The sequence below is a fragment of the Oreochromis aureus genome, linkage group 10 (assembly GCF_013358895.1).
Source record: "Oreochromis aureus strain Israel breed Guangdong linkage group 10, ZZ_aureus, whole genome shotgun sequence".
NCBI classification, from domain to species: domain Eukaryota; kingdom Metazoa; phylum Chordata; class Actinopteri; order Cichliformes; family Cichlidae; genus Oreochromis; species Oreochromis aureus.
In genome coordinates, this window is record NC_052951.1 from 33,300,170 (window position 1) to 33,323,817 (window position 23,648).

Sequence of the window (23,648 nt, forward strand, 5' to 3'; positions counted from 1 at the left end):
TGTCCTAAAGGTCAACTTTAATTTAAACTTCATGTCATGCCTAGAAGGTTAAATGCAAGAACAAAGAGAAGTGGAACTGGTCACTGAGCAGAAATGATTCAACTGAATCGGCACAAAGAAGAAACTTCTCACCAGAGTTTTTCAAGCTTGAACAAAAGCAGGTCCAATTCTGCACAAACCACCAAACACAGAGTCACAAAAGGATGAAACAGCGAGAATCACATTTGCATTGCTGATGTCACGTGTCTCGTCTCCAGTCCTGTGATCGGTCAGTGAGATCATCTTCTCGCTGAGGTAATCCAAATGTTCAGATCCGGATCGTGTAGGAGTCCGAGTGGGTGACATATCGGACCCAGCGCTGCGACGGGCCGGGCTGGACGGGCGACAGGCGCAGGAAGCGGATCTGCAGCCCTGTGGCAGTGATCTTCGGCAGCTCAAAGCTCAGGCCGACCGGACCGACCTCCAACATGGAGGCCGAGCTGAGGCTGGGGACCTCCAGCTGAAAACGGGGGGGGGGGGAGACAAAGGTGAGGGGTGGGGTGCTCGTTAGTTGATAATCTATATGTTCATGTGATAAGTTGTTATCTTTCACTCAAACTACAGGCAGCAGAGGTTTTCGATATCACCTCACACCTGTCAGGAACTTTTGCAAACTGCTCGGTCAATTCATATTTTCCCTAGCGACCGATGGTTGCCGGGCAGTCACTACCAGCCTTTAGGCCTGTGTGAGCGTCCTCCTTTCAAGCCTAGAACATGTAGTTGGCCTTAAAGGCAAAGTACTTTCATGGTTCAAATCATATTTATCTGAGAGGACTTTATCTCTATGGGGAATTATTCTTCCTCCTCCGCACCCCTCTGCTGTGGTGTGCCCCAGGGGTCCGTGTTAAGTCCTATGGTGTTCTCTGTGTATCTGTTACCCCTGGGACAAATTTTCAGAAATCATAATATTTCCTTCCATTGCTATGCAGATGATATCCAAATCTATTTCCCCCTGAATTTGGATCTCCAGTCCCCTCTATTGCCTTTGCTCATCTGCCTGTGTGATGTTAAAGACTGGCTACTGCACAACTCTCTCACCCTTAATGAAAACAAAACTGAAATGATCATCTTTGACAGACACATCCCCGTGGAACAGCTTCACACTTCGATGTACCTGGGTCTTTTAAATGTGCTATAGAAATGAAATTGAAAATGAAGTAAAACTAAAAGTTAATATTTATTTAAGTTAATATTTCTGTTTTCTAGGACTTTTTAATCACATTGATGGTAATTTATCAGCGCGTTTTCACGGGACTGTGCAGTCATGCGAAAACACGCCATACTTGTTCAAGCTTCTGCTAATTAGACGGTCATGAACTTTAACCTTTAGCGTGCTGACTGAGAGCTGCAGAGTCTGAGACGAGCTCTTGTTGCATGGTGATTTTTTATATCAGTGATCAAGAAAACAGAGAGGAATTTTCCTTAATCAAAGCACAAATCTACAACCTGAACTGTTTCTGAGGATTAGAGACATCACAGCACCATCCTCCATCTTGATTTCAGTGATCACATGACCATTTTGCCTCTCGTTTGGAGGCAGGTGCCACTGAGGGAGGATGTCCTTTACAAAATCTTTAACAGACCAATCAGCACGCTGTAGCAGATGGCGTGAAGCATGAAGAATAACGTGTAATTCAACCTCCCGATGATTTTTGTCACTCTAAACGTTTACAGCCGTGATGGCAGCCATGTTTGCGCTTCGCTTTTCTGAAGCTTGAGGAAGCGGTTCAGTGTCACCCGTCTCTAATTACATTTATGCGTTTGAAAATTAAATTTTGACCTTCATCAAAAGAGTTTGTGTATTTGATTGTTAGTATGAACAAATTTCCAGATATTTCAGGCATGTGCGGTCACCTTAAACAGCGCCGAGAGCTGCGTCCCTCCGGCGAAGCGAGCGATCTGCCAGACGACGGCTCTGCTCTGCGGCTTCAGCTCGGCGCTCTGATCCGGGCTGCTCAGCTCCTGCGACAAACTGATCAAACAAACAAACATGAGGGGCTTCATTCACACCTGACAACCTGCTGCAAACCACACACGACCCCTGCCGGAGGTCAGAGGTCACCTGGCTGCTGTTACAGAGATGATCTCGGCGTGCGGCTTTCAGACATGATTTGATTGGTAATCCTAACGGCAGCTATCAGCTGATGTAACCGTCATTTTCCACAATGCTGCTCCGTCCATAACTGAACTCTGTGGTCGTTAAACTGACCTCAGCTCTTCAGTCATGGTGAGCCAGTGTAACGTCTGCTGCGACGCAACTGACGCCAACAGGAAGGACACAACGTTCATCAATCACTCGCAGCTCTCAGCAGCTGATCAAGCAGCTCAAAGCCATCTGGAGACATTTGAGGAAACATTAGACTTTAAAGCTTTAAACTTTTGAAACATTTTTCTTAAAACTTTGTGATGAAAACTTCATCGCTGTGAGTTTGTCACATTAATACAAGCTGTACAGAAACCACCTCAGCTCACACCTGCTGCCAAGAAGCTGGAAGATTTAGGCCTGGATGGAGCGAGAAACCACGACCCCTCTGCCCCCCGGCCTGAATGCTGGGCGGACTCTTCTGTGTGGAGCTTCTGTGTATTCTATGGTATTCAATGCAAGTCGGGCTCCACGGTGCTGGGCAGTGAGCACCAGAGGACGTCGAGCCCTAGCGCCACCCTCATGGAGCCTGTTTCTGAGTGTTTGCTCAGATACGTTCACATCAGCGACCTGCTGGGATGTGTCACTCTGGCAGCACTCGCCCAGTTCCTCCTGACACAAAGCAGAAGATGCCCACCCTGCTGATGGGTTAAGGACCTGAGACTGTGCTGGGAGACACAGCAAAGAGCTGGACTACCTGTGCACCCTCCACAGGGTCCAGGTATCACCTCCTGCTAGCAGCAGTGACACTGAGACTAGCCAAATGCCCCTCAGATCAGTATCCCAGAGGTTTTATTGTAATGAATGATTAAAAAGCATCCCTGTAATCTTTCTGATCAGTGGATTACAGGGAGCTGATCATGTGATCAGTGCTGCGGTGTGTTTGAGAGCTTTTAAATAAATTGATGTCTTTATGATTTTACTGGGTTGGACTTCACATGTCGTGAGAACCTAAACCAACACCATCACTGCTGCCTGTACGTCACTGGAGGAGTTTTCACCTGTGACTTTGCAGCAGGACTCGAGGCCCTCCACACATCACTGACTTCGATTTCCATGACTTTCCTTAACAAATAAGAACCGCCCCTCCTACTTTGCTAATGTTGTTTTCCATTTAAAACACTTCTGAGAAGAGCCGCGGCCTTCGAAAGCGATTTCCTCACAGACTCGAGGAACTCCCGTCTGGCCTTAAGCTTCCTGTTCGGGCAGGTGTCAGCGACGCGCAGAAGAACAACAACTGAGTCACATTCAAATCGAAGAGCCGGCGCTGCGTTTACATACAGACTGATTTCCATGAGAAGCAGCAGCTGGTTTGAATGGCAGCGCCTCACCTCACAGAGCCTTTGGGGACGGGGATGGTGGCACACACGTTGATGGCAGCGCTGCAAAACAAAACAATGACGTCATCATCATCCTGATCTGTCATTATCACGAGTGCTCTCTGCTGTGCTCTTCACTCGAGTGCTGCACTGACGCCTCAGCTCGATCCTCGCTTTGTTCATCGTTACCTAAAGTCACACCTGTGATGTTTCCTGAGCTCAAACCTGATCAAATGTCGATGTTTTTGGAGGCATCGTTTCAAAGGATCGCTGAGATTTACAGTGATCGTAGAAAGCTTTTTCTGCAAAAGCAGCGATTCACTCAAAGTAACATTATTCTGCTCGTTTCCCTCCTAAGGTCAGAATAAACCTTCTTTGTCTCAAACAGCTGAGAGGAAGGAAAGGAGACTCAGATATCCTCAAACTCTAAAAAGACTGGATCCTACACTTCCCATCATGCCTCTGGATTGTGTGAGCCCCTGCTGACTGCTTCCCCAGATTGAACTGTCCTTTTTAATTTGGTGCGCTGGCCCTTTAAAGCGGCGGCTGGCCAACAGCAGCTCGTGTCGTTTCCAACACGGAGGCCGTGAATCATTCAAACACACCTGCTGCACCTGCAGACGGCCTCAAGCAAACATGTCTGCTGCTTCCATCGCAGCACCTGAAGCGCTTTCTGTGTAAATATGTGGGATGCAAACAGACCTCTTTGGTGGCAGATCGCAGCGAAGCTTCATGTACATCAGCAGCCTGCAGAGAGGAGAAACTCGTTTACACAGAACGTCCCAGAGCTAATAAAACCAGCTAGAACGAAACCATGATGGTACTGAGTAAAGCTGTGAGCTCCTGTGTGATGTTAGTGAACAAGCTCATCTCCCCAAGGTCAAAACTAAAGAAATAAAATAAATAGAGAAGCTGAAACACAAAGACTGCCAGTAAACTGTGGTGTGACTTTACTGCAGATAAAATGAAAGAAACACAGAGACAGGCTGGCAGGTCAGCTGGTTAACTTTATGTTAATGAGCTGCAGTTTTAACTTCAGTTATCATTTAAATACATGTTCCTGAGCTGAGGAGCTAAAGTCCTATACTGCAGCTCCTCTAATGTCCACTAGAGGCTACAGCGATGAGTGGGTCCCCACAGCAGAAACAAACACTGAAACACAAACTGTTTGTTCTCTGCACATCATTCCACACCTGTATTTTATAACTCATGTGTTTAAACTGCATTAAGGGTTAAAGTTCCCATCACGTCTGTGCTTTTGGAGCATTTCTTTAATATTCCTGCTGTGAGGTTGTTGGACCAACGGACCTTTCAGGAAGTCTGAGCTCCAGTTTTGGTGGAATTCTGGGATTTTAATTGGACGTTTTTTAGCATCAGTTTGCAGATGGGATGCTGCAAACTGAAGTTAGGTAGATTTAGCTGATATGATCAATGATCATTTGCATATTATTGATCATGAAACTGAGCTCACAGCACATTGTTCATCAGTGGGGCTATTTCAGTCATTATGGAAATGTGGAGTTTATAAGGTTGGAAAGCTGCAGTCAGCTGAGACTGAAGAGTCACCAGGATGATGATGATGAAAAGTATCCACTCTCTGGGATTCAATGATGGCTCAGTATTCCCCCTCTTATCCAAATACGGTCACATGGTTACAGTGTGACAGTCAGCCCTGCACAGCCCTGTTGGGTAAATCTGCTGTCAGCCTGATGCTGGACTGAGTTTTGTGCTCACAGCTCTCACACTGAGGCTGCAGCTGTTACTATAAAGGATGAAGCTGGCGGCTGCAGCTACAGGAATAGAAGGCGAGCTGCACTAAAGCAGCAGGAAACGATGGAAGAAAGCCTGTTAACAGGGCGTAGGCTGAAAACTGCTGGAGCAGCCTGCTTCCTGTTTTCCAGCACATTTTTCCCTTTATGGCCGTTAAATGTCAGTTTGAGTTCAGGGAAGCCTGGAGTGTACAAACACGTGAAGAATCAGGCAGTTATACCTGAGAGGGGGCGCAAGAGCTCACCCTTTAACAGATCAAACCTCACCTGCCTGCAGGAGGTGAAACACCTGCTCAGACTGTCTGCCCTCTGCTGGCACAACTGTCCAACAACAACCATCACCCTGTTCTCAGAGCGGGACCTGGAACCAGCTGCTGAGTAAGCGATGTGTGCGTCACTCAGCATTCACCTGTTTCATGTTTGCGTTATATTTGTTTAACTTAGCGACTTTATGAAAATCGTTTAAAGAGGCCACGCCACATTTTAACAAGGGAGTCTGAGGAGACAGTGCACCACTGGATCCTCTGCTGGACGTTAGAGGAACTACAGGTTTCTGAACCTCGTGGTTTGTGTCGATGTGTCTGAAGGTCTTACCTTCCTCCGTTGTCTCTCTCGATGGTTGGGAAGAGTCGGAAAGGAAGCGCAGACGGCAGGTCGTCGCTGAGCTGGTATTGCATTACAGTTTGCTGCAAGAGGAGTAGATGAAGAGGATGAGGAGTAGTCAAGGAGGAGGAAACAAACTGCAAACGCTCAGAGTTCAGTCTGATTTGATGATGTGAGCTAAACGTTTCAGTGTTGCTCGTGTGTTACAGAGAGGGCACAGAAACCAGAGCGCGCTGCTGACGTAACCCTGAAACTACAACAGGTGAGCACTCAGGCAGCTCCGCCCTTTAAGCTCCTCTGTGAGCAAGCTCGTTTTCTGCAGGCAGGGCTGTCGCTTCCTGTTAAAAGGGAGTTTTTCCTTCCCACTGTCGCCAAAGTGCTTGCTCATAGGGGGTCATATGATTGTTGGGTTTTTCTCTGTATGTATTACTGTAGGATTAGGATCACCTCTCCCTGGCTGGGACACAGTCGGAGGATCCGATGGCTGTCAAACTCGTCCAGCCGCACCGCCTGGTGGAAGCTGCACTCGTCGACCCGAACAGCGGCTCCATAACCTGAACAGGAACAAACACAGCAGGTCACACCCACCCCCTCATTTTAACCTGCATATCCTCTCGCCTTAGTGATGGTGGAGTCCATCCAGATGTGGATCCAACATCATGACCCACAAAAAAAAAACTGGGTCATGACGTTGTCTGAAAAACATCATTGACTCATCTGAATCCAGACTTTTCAGAATTCGGGGACTCCCAGAGTAGTCCCGACTTCCTGCTCATATCTGCTCCAACATTTTCGGTCATAACCATAAACTGACGGCAGCCCTAGTCCGGACTCTTTAACCAGCCCTGCTCAGTACGTGCCGACTTTCAAACCTTTAAATCCACCATGAAGCTAATAAGCAAATAAATATCAAAATAAAGACGCACGTCTGTGAAAAGCAACAACACAAACAGCAGCAGGAAATGAAATCTCTGAGGAAATGAAGCTGTGCTGTTTTTAATAACGCAGACAGGATGAAGCACGTTTAACGCTGCTCTGTGTTTATGAGGACGGACATCGTGCACGGCTCAGTTTGTCTTTCTACTCACATTTCACTTTGATTTGATCACTGAACAAAAACATGGCTGCAACGTTTCAGCACGAAAAAACTCTGAATAACCTGTATTACAGTTCGTGTGAATCAGGTCACAAACACGTCACAAATGTGAGTGAAGTTGGCCCCCCCACATTAATTAAATCCAACAAAAGTGGTATCAAACGTTTGTGCTACGTTTGTGCTGGTTTGTCCTGCAAAATTTTTTGTTTGTGCTGCTATCATTTTAAAAATGTTAATAAAATAACATCTTGATGTGTGCTCAATCATCCAGGTAAGTAAATCCCAAAAGGTTGATTCTGTTCATCTGGACATTTTCAGTTGGAGAAACGTTTCATTACTCATCCAAGTGACTTCTTCAGTCTCAGCTGACTGCAGGTTTCCCCAACCTTATAAACAGTACATTTGCATAGTGAAGGAAACTAGCACCACTGAATGAACACTGTGCTGGGGGGTTAGTTCCATGATTGTTAGTATGCAAATTCTTATGACCATTGATCAGTGACAACTAATCAAAGCCTACTGATCAATGGCCATGAGTACCATTCACAGAAAGTGGGGAATGGCTACAATCACAGCATTGTAGGATGGCGAAAGATGTACCCTTGGGCCCCCCTTCTCGATTCAGAGATGGTCAGCATCCTGACAGCCTGATGGACGAAGCTGTCTCTCAGTCTGTGTGTTCTGGCCCGGAGGCTCTTCAGTATCCTTCCTGATGGCAGCAAACTGAAGACGCTGCTGAAGGGATGAGTGGAGTCACCTGTAATGGAGAGGACCTTCCAGATGAGGCAGGTGCAGCTGCTCTCACTACCCGTTGTCATTTTTTCCTGCAGAACCCAGTGCAGGAGTCATACCACACAGTGATGCAGCTGGTGAGGATACTCTCAACTGTGCCTCTGTAGAAGGTGCTGCTCATAATGGGGGTTGAATCTCTTGTGCTTCTCAGTTTGCAGAGGAAGCAGAGTCGCTGTTGGTCTTCTCCACATTCAGGGACAGGTTGTTGTTGCTGTACCACTCTGCCAGATGGTTAACTTCACCCCTGTAGTAGATCTCGTCGTGTGTCAGCAGAGTGAAGAGAAGGAGGCTCAACACACATCCTTGGGGAGCCCCCGTATTCAGTGTTCTTGGGCTGGAGGTGTTGCTGTCGAGCGTACTATCTGCTGTCTTCCTGTCAAGAAATCTAGCAGCCAGTTATACAGCAAGGTGCTGATCCCCAACAGATCCAGTTTGTGAATGAGTTGCTGGGGAATGATGATGCTGAAGGCTGAACTGAAGTCTATGAACAGCACTCTGACATATGAGTCTCTAGTGTTCAGATGTGTGAGGGTTGAGTAAGGGGCAGTTGAAATTCCATCATCGGTTGAGTGTTTTGACCGGTATGTGAACTCAAATGGATCCAGGTTGGGGGAAAGCAATAATTTGATTTGATGCATGACTAACCGTTCAAAGCACTTCATAATGATGAAGGTGAGTTTGACAGGACGGTAGTCCTTAAAGCAGGAGGTAGATGACTTCTTGGGCACAGTAATGATGGTGGAGGCTTTGAGGCATGTGGGAACGGCGGCCTGACCCTAGTGATGTGTTAAAGATGTCTGTGAAAACATTTGTGAGTTCCACAGCATAGTCCATCAGTGCTCGTCCAAGGATGTTATCAGGACCTGGAGCTTTGCGTGTACTGATTTTGGCAAGGGATCTCCACACACTGTCTGGGGATTTGTTCCCCACGGTCTGCAGAGTGGGCTTGTAGTCTGTGATGGTTTGTATTCCTCCACTGCCTCCAAGTATCTCTGCTGTCGCTGAAGCTTTGCTGTAGCTGATGCCACGTGACAGGTTTGCCCTTGCTGTTCTTAGGCTCACCTAATCCCCGGCTCTGAAGGCTTGCATTTTTCAACCTTTGGAGCATTTAAACCTGACCTGTGAGCCATGGTTTCTGATTGGCCCGGACAGTGATAGTCCTGGTGTCACGACCTGCAGGATTGGCAAGGTGCTGATCAGAATCTCTCCACTCCTAGCCCTCCTTCTCTTCTCTTTTTCCCTCCCCCCCCCCTCCTTCTCTCCCCTGTTTTGCTGGAACTCATGGCGGCTTCACACCCTCGGTCCACGCCTTCCTGGATTGGGAACACCTGGGCCTCATCAGACCAGCTGGTATATTAGAAGGAGGAGATCAGCTGTTCAACACTGGATTGTTGTGAAGGCTCTAGTCAGTACACGTCTAGCTCAAGTTTCCTGTGCCTCCGTCTCAGAGACTTAACGAGTGTTTCTTTGTTCCTGGATTCCCCGGACCCGTCCCCATGTTTCCCCGTGTGGAGTGTGGAAGGAGTGACTGGTCGCTAGCGGAGAAGAGGGAGGTTGAACTGAGCGCGTGTGTGATTTCCCCGTTTTCCCTGGAGCCCTGGACCCCTCCCCCTCACGTCTTATATATAGCACTAACCCCGCACTGTCTGTACATACGAAGATCTGTAAATAAACCATCTCTGTTTAAACGCTACTCAGGAGTCCTGCGAGTGGATCCTCTAAGCAACCCGTGACACCTGGTCTCTGTGACATCATCGATGCATTTTGGGATGTAGGCAATGACAGTTTCTGTATATTCCTGAAAGTCTGTGGTGTTGTCGTGTGTGGCAGCCTGTGGTGGCAAAGCAGTCTTGCAGTGCCTCTGAGGACCCTTCTGGCCACACCTGTACCTGCTTACGAACTGGTTTGGTGACTTTGACCAGGGGCCTGTGGGAACCAATGGCACACCTAGGTTTCTGCCTGTAGTACTGACCCTTGTGCAAAATAGGTGGAATTAAGACAGTTCCAAAAGCAAACACAACTGATCAGTGCTGAGAGCGGTCCTGTTGCTGAGGTTGGGGTGATCCTGTAATCTCTTATGAACTACCTCCAACGCTTCCGTGACTGGGATGCAAGTGAAGACAGATGTAACATCTCTGTCTCACTGTACATGTACTGTTTATAAAATTAGGGAAACATAACCTGCACAAACAAAATAATTTGCAGGACAAACGTTTGACATCAATTTTGTTTGATTTGGGTAATGTGGGGGGGCTGGTTGACCTTTTGATCTTTACATTTTCATTAATATCTTTAAAACAGAAGCAGCACAAACAACAATTTTAGCAGCACAAACCAGCACAAACGTAGCACAGTTGATTGACACCCATTTTGTTTGATTTAATTAATGTGGGGGGGCTGGTTGACCTCTGATGACCTCTAGAAATTTTTATTAATATCTTTAAAATGATAGTAGCACAAACGAAAGTTTTTGCAGCACAAACGTAGCACAAACGTTTGATACCACTTTTGTTGGATTTGAAGAAGGTGGGGGGGCCAACTTCACTCACATACGTCACAAACACAAATAACTGTATGAAAGTGAGTAACAGAAAACTTCACCTGCAGTCTGATAATCACTGATCACACCACTAAGTGTGATCACCTCTATAAGGTCAGTTTGCTGGTCTGCAGCATTAGACAGTCCTGTCAGGACGTCCCAGCAACTTCACCCCAAGCTCAGAAAAACTGCTCAGGCCTCAGTTAGCATGCTAACAGTCAACGATCATGACAGATTTGTAAGGGCTGTAGGAGAAAGCCTCTTCTCTGTAAAAAGAACACAGCACCATAGATTAGATGAACTCTGTATACCAGAGTATACAGGTGGGACAGATGGCCTAACATGTGAGGCCATCTGTCCCACAGATAAAGCTTGGACCAAACTGGGTCGTCAACAGGACAATGATCCCAAGTACAGCAGCAAATCTCCAACAGAACAGCTGAAAAATAAACCAATCGAGCTGCAATGGTTCAGTCAAAGTGCAGACCTCAGAGAGCTTTGCATGAACGAACAACTTGAAGTGACGCTATCATATGGACAGAAATTCCCTCCACAGTGATGTGAGAGCCTGATAAAGTCACACAGAAAACAGTCACTGCAAATTCATGCTGCTTAAGGAGGTTGTACATGCTGCATCCTGGTATGGACTCAGTTCTTACAGAACTGCAAAGAATTGTGAAAAACTTTGTTTTCCAATTTCTTGTCACTTAGAAGTGTGGCCATGTTACTGGTTGTTCTTCCTCTTTTCTCTCAGTATCCAAAGGAGCTCCTCAGGGCTCCGTATTGGCACCACTGCTCTTCTTAATATACAATATCAGTCAAATTCTGTATCTTGTTTCTATGCAGACAACAAGGTTATCTATTATTTATCCCCTTCACTGGTACAAACTCACAGATTCCTGCACTCCAGCTTTGTCTGGTTCTTTTTTCTTCTTCGAAGGTTAGAATAGTTTTAATGTAAAATCTGTAGGCCAGGCTACAGATCACTCCCTACTGAACACAGATTGTGGACTTCATATGTGCTGCATTTCCTCTGTGATGACAACATAAATTAAATACAATAAACTGATGAAAGTCTGCGATGTGATTGTGTGTTTTTACCTCTGAGCTGCGACTTGCCGATGCTGAACTCTTCGTTCAGTCCGATTCGCATCTCTGTTAAAGAGACAGAACAGATACACCAAACTGAGACGAGAAGATGACATCGCTTCAGATTTTAGAGACAAAGAAACAAATCACAAGTATTATTGTATAAAAAGTTATTTTTTATATTGTAATGCACATTTTTGTCATACTGGTACACTCAGTGCTGGATTAGTTTCATGCAGATATGAGGAGAGCCAAACAAGAAAAAAAAAGAAAAAAACCTCTCTTTGAGGATATTTGGGGGGAAAGAGTCGAACTTCTGAATTGTAGGTTAAGTGTGGGGCTCTAACAGCAGTCCAACATATGTGACATGTAAAACGTGCCTAAAAGTTGCGTGCTTTAATTTTAGCATCAGATTTCGTGTCGGTCAAAACAACCAAAACCATCAAAGAGTTAAACCTGCAGCAGGAAGATGGTTCCTGACTGGGTCGCTGTTCTCCTGGACGAGAACATGAACCTGAGACTGTTCACGTTCACGCTCAGCTTGTTAAGTTAGCAGTGTTGTTGTTGCTGTCAGGCTGTGATGTTTTTACTGTTGCTGAGTGTGAAGATTAGCTGTGACTGAGGAAACCTGTGCTCAAAGTTCAAAGGTTTATCTTTATTGACTCACTATGAGACGTTTGTTCACATTATAACAATAAACACAACAACAACAAAAAGTGCATCAACGCCACTCAGAATAAACGAGACCCAGCCTTTTAAAGGCTCGCCTTTTCTCATTGGACTGGCTGCTGCGTGTTTCACCTGTGACATCATCAACCTTAATGACAGCTGTTGATTGTCTGTGCGTTTCTCTGTGTGACTGGAAGTTGCTGGTACGACTCCACATCTCAGCAAAACTGAAGACTGATTGGATTTTTTTCCTCTCGTTTAAACGAGTAAAATCAGTCGCCAGGAAGTGAGACGGCGGCGAGCATCAACTGACTTTAAATCCTCCAACTCAGTGGAGAACATACGAAGCTTCATCTTTTCTTTACTACCGCTGATCCTTGGAAAGTCCACAGCAGTGTTTCAGTGCATCCACTCAGACACATCCATTGTCAGATGTGTCTGAGTTGACGGGACCAGCTGATTGAACCCTCCACAGACACCACCTGTGTGGTAGCTCGCTGAACCTCTTTTCAGTTAGTTCTGAGTCTCACCTGAGCAGCTCGGCATGTAGCACTTCACTCTGATCTCGCCCTCCACATCTGCCTTCATCAGAACTCCCTGCAGCACAAACCAACGTTCACCACTGTGGGGGAATTCTGCACAGAGTTCTTTGTTTGGGTTGATTCATTTCAGAAATCTTTTGTAATTAAGTGTTTTTTGACACTACCACATTCCTCAGATTATTCAGTCTTATTTGTTGCGAGTCTGAAACTGCACCACAAACACTTTTGTCCATTTTTAAGCTTTTCGGGTGTGACTGTTCCTCTCACACTGATGTTACTCACGTTGGAGCCGATGACGACCGTCATCCTCTCAATCACGTCCACAAATATCTCGCTCTTCCCTCCCTGGAAAACACACGCGCCCACACACACACACAAGTTTTCAGTCCAGCTGGGACCAGACTATTTACTGAAATGTGACAGTCAGTTTCAAATCTCCAAACCTGGTTATAAAACAGAGCGAATGGCTCAAAGTTCCCATAAAAACTGACCTAACTGAACTTTTACTAACTCATATCTCAGTAAACGACGACTGCCTCAACCTCAGCTTTAGGTTTTCTGAATGTTGATTTTTTAAGCTTTGTCTTAAACTAATCAGCTCATCTTCTTGGGAAAATTAAAATTTTTACACCAGAAACAAAAACATGTATATAAATATAGATCGACTTCATTTTTTGAGGTTTGTTTATCTAAAAGATAAAAGCACACTCCAGGGAAACAAGCCCACAGATCATCCACAGATTTGAAACGAGAGCAGCTTGTTTTTCACTCGTCTGTCAGGCTGTCGGCGTCTTCTCGCTCAGGTGTTTCCCTCCCACAGGTGTTTGGGGGTTTACCTGCTCTCTGCTGGACTGGATTGGCCTGGTGGCTGCAGAGCTTGGAGCCACTTTGCTCTGCTGCGTTTCTGCTCCAAACTGCAACGTGAATAAACAAATAAAAACAAGGTAAACAACGCGGTGAATGCAGACTGTCAGCTGACTGCAGAATGAACACTTTCAACTAAAAATAAAATCCATTAAAGCTCCTCGAAGGCTCTGAAGTCTCTGTTCCAGTACAGTTAGCTCTGAAAATCAAAAACATACAGAGAAGTGTTTCAGCTAAAACAGTAAACTTTACACCGGGCCCGTCTGCCTGCTGCTTTGCACCCCACCTCCACCACGAATACCCTCAGTTTCTCCTGGTGTCTGATCATCGCTGTTGTCACTGCTCAGTAAATCTTGTTAATGTGGTGCTCCTGCTCTCAAATAAACTCTCTTTTCTTACTACAAAACAAAGGTGAGGATGATAAATCAAACTTGCCTTCTTGCGGCAGACGAGCACAACCTTACTAACTCACAGAGCTGCTTACAGTCAAACAGACTGAAGACGAGACATAATTTACTTTTACAGCCAAGTTTGACCAGCCAAACATTTCTCCTGGGGATCTTTACTATCGGCACAGCACAGACACGTTCCCTGGATGTTTAACAAAAACCAGACACAGGGGCTGATGGGAAACCAGGAGCGCTCAGAAACAGAAGACGACACGGAGGAGGAGAAAAACTTGTATTGAGCAGCAGAGCTGATAACAGTCGTGCACTGAGGAGGTCAAACCCGTTTTCCCGTAACTTCCAGCCCTGGGTGCACCGACTTAAGGTCACAGATTTAAGGAGGAGCCCAGCGCTGACAGAGTAATCCGTCCTTAAACCCTCAAATTTGGAGGAAGAAAACAAAACAGGCAGTTGTCTCGAGTCATTATGGACTCAAGAAGCCTGACCTTAAAAACATAGCTCAGATTATTTTCTTTGACAGGTTAGACGACTCTAACATCGTCTGCAGCTCATCCAGAGCCTCACTAAGACCAGACAGTGTCTAAAGGCAGATTTACAAAGCACTGAATGGACCTCGGCTCACATATTTGTTTTCTGCTGCCTTAGAAAAAGGCCCAAAGCTTCTGGCTGTGAAGCAAACGTCCTGAACACCTGATTCAGCCAAAACTCCTGTTTTTAATCCTGTTGTTATGACAGTACTTATTTTTCTGGGCCAAATCACCTTGAATGATCTGAAAAAGAAAAATGTTACTGTGATGCCTCCTGAGGACAGATGGCTGCGGTTCCCCTTGAAGTTATTAAATGTCAAGAAAACAAACCAAGAACAGGTGGAGTGAGGTGGAGCTACCGTACCAGGCCGACGTTGCTGAGGTCAAACAGGCTGAACGGCCTGGAGGTGACAGCTTCGGTCTGGATGAAGTTTTTCAGGACGTCAGAGGACATCGTCTGGATGTAACCGTAGTCCTGACAGACAGAAGGAGAGGAGGGTGTTTACATGAGCAGAGGTTCATCAAAAGAAAATGTGACTAAATGCTTGTTTCCCTCTAAGAGAGATGGAACAGGAGGTGCTAAATTTGCACTACAGACGAAGAGGAAAACACGCTGATCCACCCACAGCTCATGTTTTTATTTATTCACTGTAAACCTGAGAGATAACGAGCTCCACACTGCTTCCACTTCCACACCAACAGGAAAACTTTCATATACGTTTGTCCGAAGTGAAAAACGACAGACCTCACTGTCAGATGCTTATTTTCACATAGACTTCTTCACAATCAGACCAGAGGAGTTGCCCCCTGGGGGATATCTGAAAGAGTGCAGGTTTGAGGCTAGGTCCATCTTTACGTATATTAAAGGCAAAATAGGTGGCAGCACAGAGACTCACCACGATCTCGTCCAGCAGCTCGTAGATGAGGGCGAAGTTCATCTGCACCGACTTCTCTGATAGGCTGCCGCAGTAATCTTTAACCAGAGCTGCTAACCTGCAACACAGAGCATGCTCAGTCAGCTCAGGTGTGCATAGACAGCAGGAGCTGTAACACCATCAGGTGTAGAGCCTCAAACTGTCTGAGGTCACAGCCATCCTCAAATAAAAGCACTCAGCTTATGGATGACCTCACACCTGTTGAGAAACTCGATGATGGCGAATGGCGAGGAGCCCACCGTGGTCGTGGCGACCCAGTACAGTCCTCCCTGCCTGATGTGGAGGAAGTAAAGATCCTTATGATTCTGCAGGAAAACAAAAGATGTTTAACCAGACATGAGGAGAAAGTAATTGTTAAATCAAACATAATGATTCCTTCTTCTGAAATCTGAGAACAAGCTGCTCATTGTTGGTTTAAATGTTTTTAATTATGAGCTGACTGGACAGAGTCAGGACAGAGTGCAGATGTTGCTGCATTGCAACAGCTTTTGCAGCTGGAAAGCTGACCACGTCACGGAAACATTGGGATCTAAATAAAATGAACCAAAACAGCCACCAGAACGCCGTGTGGGGTCCGAGTCATTCACACGGACCAATAATCTAACTGCTGTGAGGTTAACTGTTCAATCAAACCCTTCAAAAAGTCTGAGCTCCACTTTGTGTGTTTGGATGTTCCTGAGCATTAATCAGCAGGTATGCGTGTCTCAATAAAAAAGAAGCCATAATTTATTTACCATGACGACCGGAGGCTGGTCCTCGGTCAGCGCCGTGACCTTCTCGTAGAAAATACTGACAATGTCGTTACCAGCTTGTCCACGGACTGGTGGGTCAGGTCAAGGTCGATGTTTACACACAAAATAAATAAAGCGCATTTTGAGATTCAGATTTGTCCCCATATAACCGACTGTATGGAGGACTGGCACTGCCAAAATAAATTTACAATTAAAGTTTATTTAATGGGGGACTAATACATCCATTCATACAGCTTTCATTTGTCCTCAGCTGTGGGAACAGAAGGATACAGTCTTTATAAATGAGATGGTCCCCCTTCGAGGACAAGATGAAGACCTGAGAGATCATCCTGCTGAAGACACACAGGAGAAATGAGAAAATAATAATCGTCTTTATTTACTTATATGAATTTATCATGTTGCAAACAAAAAAGGCATAAAGTGACAGAAAGTGGTAACTAAATAAAAACGCTGAAAAGTTAAAAAGAAAGAGTTAAAAATCAAGTACAATGAGGAAAAAGTTATTCTGTTTTTTTAAAGGAGACTTAAAGTAAGTACCCGAGGTCCACGATTTGATTTCCTCACGGCTCCTCATGCTCCTCACATATATGTATACATATATATTGCTTTTAATTTTTTATTTTCTCAATTTTTCCCTCGTTGTATATTATTTTCTCTTCTTACTTTTGCAACTTTGTGGTCCAGCTACCCAATTTCGCTGTGCAAGAAACTGCAGAATGACAATAAAAAGTCAAGTCTCATGCAAACACCCAGGTGATAATTGAGGTTACAATAAAATCTTTCGTCCTTAGTCAGCTCTAATGATTCTTATGCCGAATATGATTTTAGCACCAAAGTAATCCGAGAAACCCTTAAATGTGATTTTAATGTGTACATGCGCTAGAGGAAGTGAAAAAATATTTTAAAATGACGGAAACTGTAAGCGACCTCAGTCTAAAGCGATTAGCATGCGCAAATTAGCTTTTCACGCTCATTTTGTAAAGCTTAGGTTAATAACAGTTACTGATTCACTCACCCACAGATGGCCTCCGGGGAAACAGATGTAAAAAATAAATAAATAAAAAAGTAAAACTTCAGGTTTCTTTTAACCCTTTTGTATTCCTAGGAAGCCATGACTGGCAGGGAAAGCTAATTTACTGATCCCAACTGGGAATTCGAGTGAGCTAACCCAGCATATTTTAACTCCTACGAATTCCCATGACAACCATTCATAATTAACAGATGAATGTTGACAAAACAGCAAAAATAAGATGTTAAAAGGTTAAATTAAAAAAAAATGCGTTTGTAAGCTAGCTCCCGGCTATCCGGGTAGTTGATAGGTTTGTGTTTACAAACCGGGTCATCAGCTCGCAGTTAGCGCACAGCGCCACCAGCAGTGCAGGAGGATAATTTACAAGGAATTCCAGTTAAAATATTTAGAAATTTAACCCCATAAATAGCCTTTATATACAGCTACATAATCTTTCTATCAATATACAGTCGTATCTACACTTTCACTAATAACAGTTTAGATTATTTAGCCGTGTAAATGTAGCTTGTCTTAAAGACATCCTAACAGCAGGGGGCAGCACCAGCAGGGGCGGGAATTCAAACGGAAGTTGTTCCTGTCAGTGAGATTAGCCATTTTCAGCACAACGTTAATTTACAAACCGTGTTGTTGGTCATGAAGTAAGTAATTATTTTCTTATTAAACGTTTAATCTAAGTTTTTATTGTTTACTAATCAATGATAACTATTCGGTAATGATTGTAGCCATTCGAAAATGACTATTTGCTAGCCAAAGCGCACGCTTGAAGATCGTTTGAGTACTTCTTTATGTACATTCTCGTCTCCCAGATTCCATACAGAAAACCTGGCATTTGATGTGTATTTTTCACCAGCTTTCCCCATAAAATAATCAGACACACTCTCTGCGGTTATTATAAACATATAAGAGCCTTATTTCAATTCGGCATAGTGTAAAAAAGCATAAAATTAAGCTTGGACGAGAGTTTGACGAGGTGATCATCGCCTCCTGTTTTGGCCATAGGAGTATTTTTCTTTACCGTTGCGGGATGTGTGTTAGCTCACTAAAATAAAAATGAATCAGAGCTTCACAGAGCACAACGTGAAAACACCCGTGTTGCGTTCCTGTATGGTCAGCGTGTTCACGGGGCTTTAAATCAGTCTTAATCTGAATAGAGTTTGGTCTGTAGAAACAGACGTCATTACGCTCCACATATCTTGAAACAGTGGTGTAAAAATCACTTCTGTTTGTACCTTATGTTTAGTTTTAAATGACATTTCTTTTATATTTTACTGTTTATGGCTGATGTCTTTTTATTTTTTTGCCTTGTTATTTTAAGTTCATAGATGATTAAGCTCATGTTTCTTCTCCAAATCCTCAAATTTAGCCTTGCAGAAATAAAAACTTAAACGCTGGGTTGTCAGAGATGAAAGCCTGACTACCATGGGACTCAGAGCCTTTAGTTGTTCTGCCCCGAGACTTTGGAATGCACTTCCACTTGCTCTACGGACCACACACTGTCTCACCTCTTTTAAATCACTACTCAAAACCCATCTGTTCAGAATTGCATACACCTGATCTGTCTTAGGCCATTTTTACATTGCTCAGTTTTTATATTTGCTTTTATGATTGTTTATGTCTAAATTTTATCTACCATGTTTGCTATATATACATCTTTTTTAATGTTTTTTATGGTATTGTTTATGTGCTACTGTAAGGTAACCTTGAGGGTCTGAAAGGCGCCTATAAATAAAATGTATTATTATTATTATTAAAGCAGATGACTGTCACACATTAATCACAGATTATGAACCAGGATTCTGAAGAGGAAACACTTTTCTTTCCCAGTGAAACACTTTCTTTTCTCTCTGTGTTTTCAGTCCTCTAACGAAGGTAAAGCTGATAAATGAGCTGAATGAGCGCGAAGCCAGCCTCGGGGTCAACGAGTCTGTTTCCTGGCATAGCGAGTACAAAGACAGCGCCTGGATCTTTGTTGGTGAGACTGCGTGACAAACTGAATAATCAACAGATTAGCAGATAATGAAAATAATCATTAGTTGAAAGCTGAGGAAAAATGTAAACTCAGAGGAAGTAAAGGATTTTCTGTAAAGCTAGATCCTCACATGACTGACTGATTCCCCGTCCTTTGCTTCTTAGCTGACAGGTGGTCACCAGTCTGCCAAGGTCATTGGTCAGTCAGGGATTTCCTGTGCTCCCATTGGTTGTCATTTCTACTTCAAAGTTGCTGTCACTGCAACACAAACTCTTTGACTCTTCCTGATTGGCTTAAGCTCCACATGTCAAGTATTAGTAAGCTCAAGAGGTTTTTCATCGATTGATATTTCTCATGTTCCAGATAAATGATCGACAGGTATCAAATCGGTCCCTACGGACCAATCAGATCTCTGGAAAATGACTTCACTCAATCTGGAAGATCCATGAGACATCTCGGATCGTGTACTCTGTGTTGAAAGTTCCCACTTAAAATGTAATACAATAACCCTCATACCGCCTTAAAATCTGTACTCTGAGTGATTCCAGCAATGGTGAAGCTATTGTTCAGAGATTTAATTGGTCAGGTGGTCGTGAGTTCCTACCTGCTGATCTAAAATCTTGAACATCACATGCTCTGGAGCAGGTTAGCTGTGCATCATAAGCATAAGTTACTAAGGTAGTAATACATGAACCACTGTTGTAACACCAAAGTGAAGCTAGTTTAAAAACCACAAATCCTGTTTCATAGTACACACAGAGTGTACAGGGTTTGATGAACTTCTACCCAAAAATAGGATAGAGATTTGGCTTTTTGGAAATATTCATTTTACATCAAATAACGTGAATCATTACATTACCTTTACTTCAGCTTTAATAAAGACATTTTTACTGGAAATAGCAGTGTTGTTGTGTGCATCTACTGGATGCACACAACAACACAAAACTAAATGTTTTGTGTTGTTGCAGTGTTAATGTTACTGACATTAGTGATGAAGTAATGAAGGGTTTTTGGAGAATAAATAAACAGCGTTTTGGATGTTTTGTTTCCTGCAGGAGGGTTTCCATACGAGCTGACTGAAGGAGACCTGATCTGTGTCTTCTCTCAGTATGTACCTCATCATTTCTTAACTACACTACTCACAGAGTAGAGGGAGCACTGTGATTCACTTTGCTTTTCTCCTTGAACCTGTCAGGTATGGAGAAATCGTCAACATCAACCTGGTGCGTGACAAGAAAACTGGAAAGTCCAAAGGTTTCTGTTTTATCTGCTATGAGGACCAGAGGAGCACCATCTTGGCTGTGGACAACTTCAATGGCATTAAGGTGACACGACAGACTCTGCTGTCTGCTGCACTGATCTAAATCTCGTCTGTCTCATAGATTACAGTTTGTTGATGTTAACACAAACATCAGTCATGGATGTCCACAGGGTCCTGTGCTTCAAATAATACTGTTTGTGTTATATGGGAAAACACTACATCTGTTTTCATTGATATGCAGATGATACCCAGCAATATTTATCCAGCCACCAGATGACACAAATAAAGTTAAACTACAGTGTAATTATTTAAGAAATCTTGGAGTGATTATTGACCAGGACATGTCCTTCAACGCACATATTAAACAAATATGTAAGACTGCTTTCTTCCATTTGCGCAACATCTCTAAAATTAGAAATATCCTGTCTCAGAGTGATGCTGAAAAACTAGTTCATGCATTTATTACTTCCAGGCTGGACTACTGTAATTCATTATTATCAGGATGTCCTAAAAACTCCCTGAAAAGCCTTCAGCTAATCCAAAATGCTGCAGCAAGAGTCCTGACAGGGACTAGAAAGAGAGAGCATATTTCTCCTGTTTTGGCTTCCCTTCATTGGCTTCCTGTTAAATCCAGAATTGAATTCAAAACCCTGCTCCTCACATACAAGGTCTTAAATAATCAGGCCCCATCTTATCTTAATGACCTTGTAGTACCATATCACCCTATTAGAGCACTTCGCTCTCACACTGACTGAACAAATAGGTCCTGAAGAAGGTTTTTATAGGGTATCGGGCACGTGGGGCCTTGTTCTGCTTGTGATAAGATGCTTCATCCCTTTTAGTCACTTTACTAAAGTTTTACAGGGAACATCGCTGCAGAGACTCTCGTGATCCAGGTTTGTTAAGAAATTGGAAAATGTAGGATATAAAGTTGTTTGATCACTGTGGTGTGTCCAAACTGTGATGAGGAACATGTGAACACGAATGTTGTTTCGATGCAAAAAAAATAAAATGACAACATTAGAAAATGATTTTGAGGCCGAAGGAGTCATGGCTCGAAGATGAGCCACGTGACTCGTGTAGATTAAAAGGTGACCTTTCATGTCCTCGAGCTTGTGAGCAGACATCTATCCCACATGGTCACATGACCCAGAATGCACTTTTTTTCAGTTTTTTCCAGAAAATTGTCAGAAAACTAAAACATCCAGAGGGTTCGATGTCCTGTGTTGACAGAAAACCTTTTTTCTGGGAGTGTTTCTACTTTAAATATGATTTTATATTAAAAGAAGCCAAATCATTACAGTTAATAACGTCAGACTAGAGAAACAACATTGAACCTGATTTTCCTTCATGGATGTGAGGCAGATGATGGATTTATTTAAATACTTAAACAAAGGCATATTCTATAAGACCAGTGGATGTGTTAGTAAAGGCTAATCTCAACTCTGGCTCAGAGACTGAAAGATGAATTTTAATCCCTGTTTGTTAATGTTGTTGTCAAGTGTAAGTCTGAAAATATTCAACATGTGACGGTAAAGTTAATGTATGTAAACTATCAGCTGACTGTGACGCGGCCACTGCTTCTGGGATTAAGAGCTCGCTGGTAGTTTGATTGTAAATGGTAAATGGTCTGATTCTTATATAGCGCTTTTCTACTCTCCCAGACTACTCAAAGCGCTGCATATAACATTCCTCAACCACCCATTCATACAAGCACTTCTAAAGTCAAGTGCAAACTAAAACACATTCACACTCCGAGGAACGGAAGGCAACTCGGGGTTAGTATCTTGCTCAAGGATATTTGGCATGCAGACTGGGGAAGCCAAGGATCGAACCACCAACCTTCCAATCAGTAGCTGATCTGCTCTACCACCTGAGCCACAGCCCCCCAAACTCCTGATTGACTTCAGGAGTTTCAAGATTCCAGTGAGAGTATTGATCTCTGACTGTTGGTTTGTGCTGTCAGATCAAAGGTCGGACGATTCGCGTTGACCACGTCAAAGACTACCGACCCCCCAAAGATGGCGAGGACATCGACGACGTGACCAAGCATCTGAGGGAGGAGGGCTGTGCTCCCAAAGTCGCCGAGTCCTCCCCCTCCTCTGAGGATGACGAGCAGTACGCCGTACCTGTGAAGAAGCCCAAGAAAGGTGAGGTCACATCCTGTCATCTGAAACCCACCTGACACAAGATGAGGTGGATTTTTATTTATCTTCATTCTGCGCTCTCTGTTTCAGACAAGAAAGAGAAGAAGAAAAAGAAGAAAGAGAAGAAAAAGGAGAGGAAGAGCAAGGCATCTTCTTCATCACCACCTCCTGTTTCAATTAGAGTCAAAGAGGAGAAAGAGGACGCCGGCTATGACAAATACAACCAGAGAGGGCCGCCACCAAAGCCGGGAGGACAGCCCAATGGACAGGCAACGAGACACAACGAGAGACTGAGAGGGGAGGAAGAGGAGGAGAGGAGGAGGAGAGACGCAGACCGGCAGAGAGAGGAAGAAAGGAGGTGGAGTCACGAGAGGGAGAATGACAGAAGCAGAGATAATGATAGAAGAAGAGAGACGGAAAGAGACAGAAGAAGAGCCGATGATAGAAGAAGAGAGACAGATCGGGACAGAGATGACAGGCGAAGGGAGAGAGACAGAGACCACGACAGGAGGAGATAGACAGGACGGACAGAGTGCAGCAGCAGAAGGACAGACACACTGGACAGAGTAAAAACATGGCTAAATACTGGAAGAAAATCACAGCTGAAATCAGCACAAATTAATATATTTTAGTCCAGCTCCATTCTTAGATATTAATTTGGTATTTCTTTTCATTTCAGCTTTTATTTTTATGCATTATTCCAGCATTATTTATGAATAAAAATCCTTCTGTATCCTGTGTAAGCTGTGGAAACATTCAGACCAGCACTGGTGTCACTGGTGTCCCCCTGTCACTGCTGGGCTCATTGCACCACACTGAGTCCTCCTTAAGTTCAGGTTTTGTTTAAACTTTAAGTGAAAAAATTGAAGTGCACACGTCTGTCTGACAAAACGTCGATGTTTGTTTTACTGGAATGAGTTTTATAATGAATAAATATTTCTAGTTTTTGTCAGGAACTCATTTTAAGCCCATCCTGGTGACATAAGTTTGTTTACATTTGGAAGAAGAGTCACATAAATGAAAATGACTTTATCTGATTTCGTCCTCCGCTCAGAAAAAATAATTATAATGGGAGATTTAAACATTCATGTAAATGCAGAAAACAACATCAACAGTACATTTAATCTGTTTGTAGGTCAGTTAGCTTATTGATATA

The 23,648-nt window shown here is 43.9% G+C and overlaps 2 protein-coding genes across 5 annotated transcripts; one reads left to right on the top strand and one right to left on the bottom strand.

Moving 5' to 3' along the window:
• ap4m1 (adaptor related protein complex 4 subunit mu 1) lies at positions 1 to 17,438 on the bottom strand. 4 transcript variants are annotated; one of them, XM_031737198.2, is made up of 16 exons: positions 17,101 to 17,438; positions 16,356 to 16,414; positions 16,068 to 16,153; positions 15,532 to 15,638; positions 15,295 to 15,391; positions 14,763 to 14,873; positions 13,437 to 13,514; positions 12,883 to 12,945; positions 12,589 to 12,655; positions 11,402 to 11,455; positions 6,321 to 6,427; positions 5,865 to 5,956; positions 4,204 to 4,248; positions 3,514 to 3,564; positions 1,894 to 2,011; positions 308 to 499 (listed from the first exon to the last, which is right to left on the bottom strand). In XM_031737198.2, exons 2-16 carry the CDS (start codon positions 16,411 to 16,413, stop codon positions 308 to 310), a joined length of 1,326 nt encoding a protein of 441 aa, XP_031593058.1. In that variant the 5' UTR covers position 16,414; positions 17,101 to 17,438. The 4 variants fall into 4 exon arrangements, with proteins under 4 accessions (XP_039474294.1, XP_031593058.1, XP_031593057.1 ...); XM_031737197.2 differs by having other exon boundaries at positions 16,356 to 16,417; XM_039618359.1 differs by lacking the exon at positions 17,101 to 17,438 and adding an exon at positions 16,623 to 16,756 and having other exon boundaries at positions 16,356 to 16,417.
• A 231-nt stretch (positions 17,439 to 17,669) lies between these two features.
• rbmx2 (RNA binding motif protein X-linked 2) lies at positions 17,670 to 23,439 on the top strand. Its single transcript, XM_031737202.2, has 6 exons — positions 17,670 to 17,753; positions 18,972 to 19,087; positions 20,140 to 20,191; positions 20,280 to 20,409; positions 22,312 to 22,495; positions 22,583 to 23,439. Exons 1-6 carry the CDS (start codon positions 17,749 to 17,751, stop codon positions 23,008 to 23,010), a joined length of 915 nt encoding a protein of 304 aa, XP_031593062.2. The 5' UTR covers positions 17,670 to 17,748; the 3' UTR covers positions 23,011 to 23,439.
• The last annotated feature ends 209 nt before the right edge of the window (positions 23,440 to 23,648 follow it).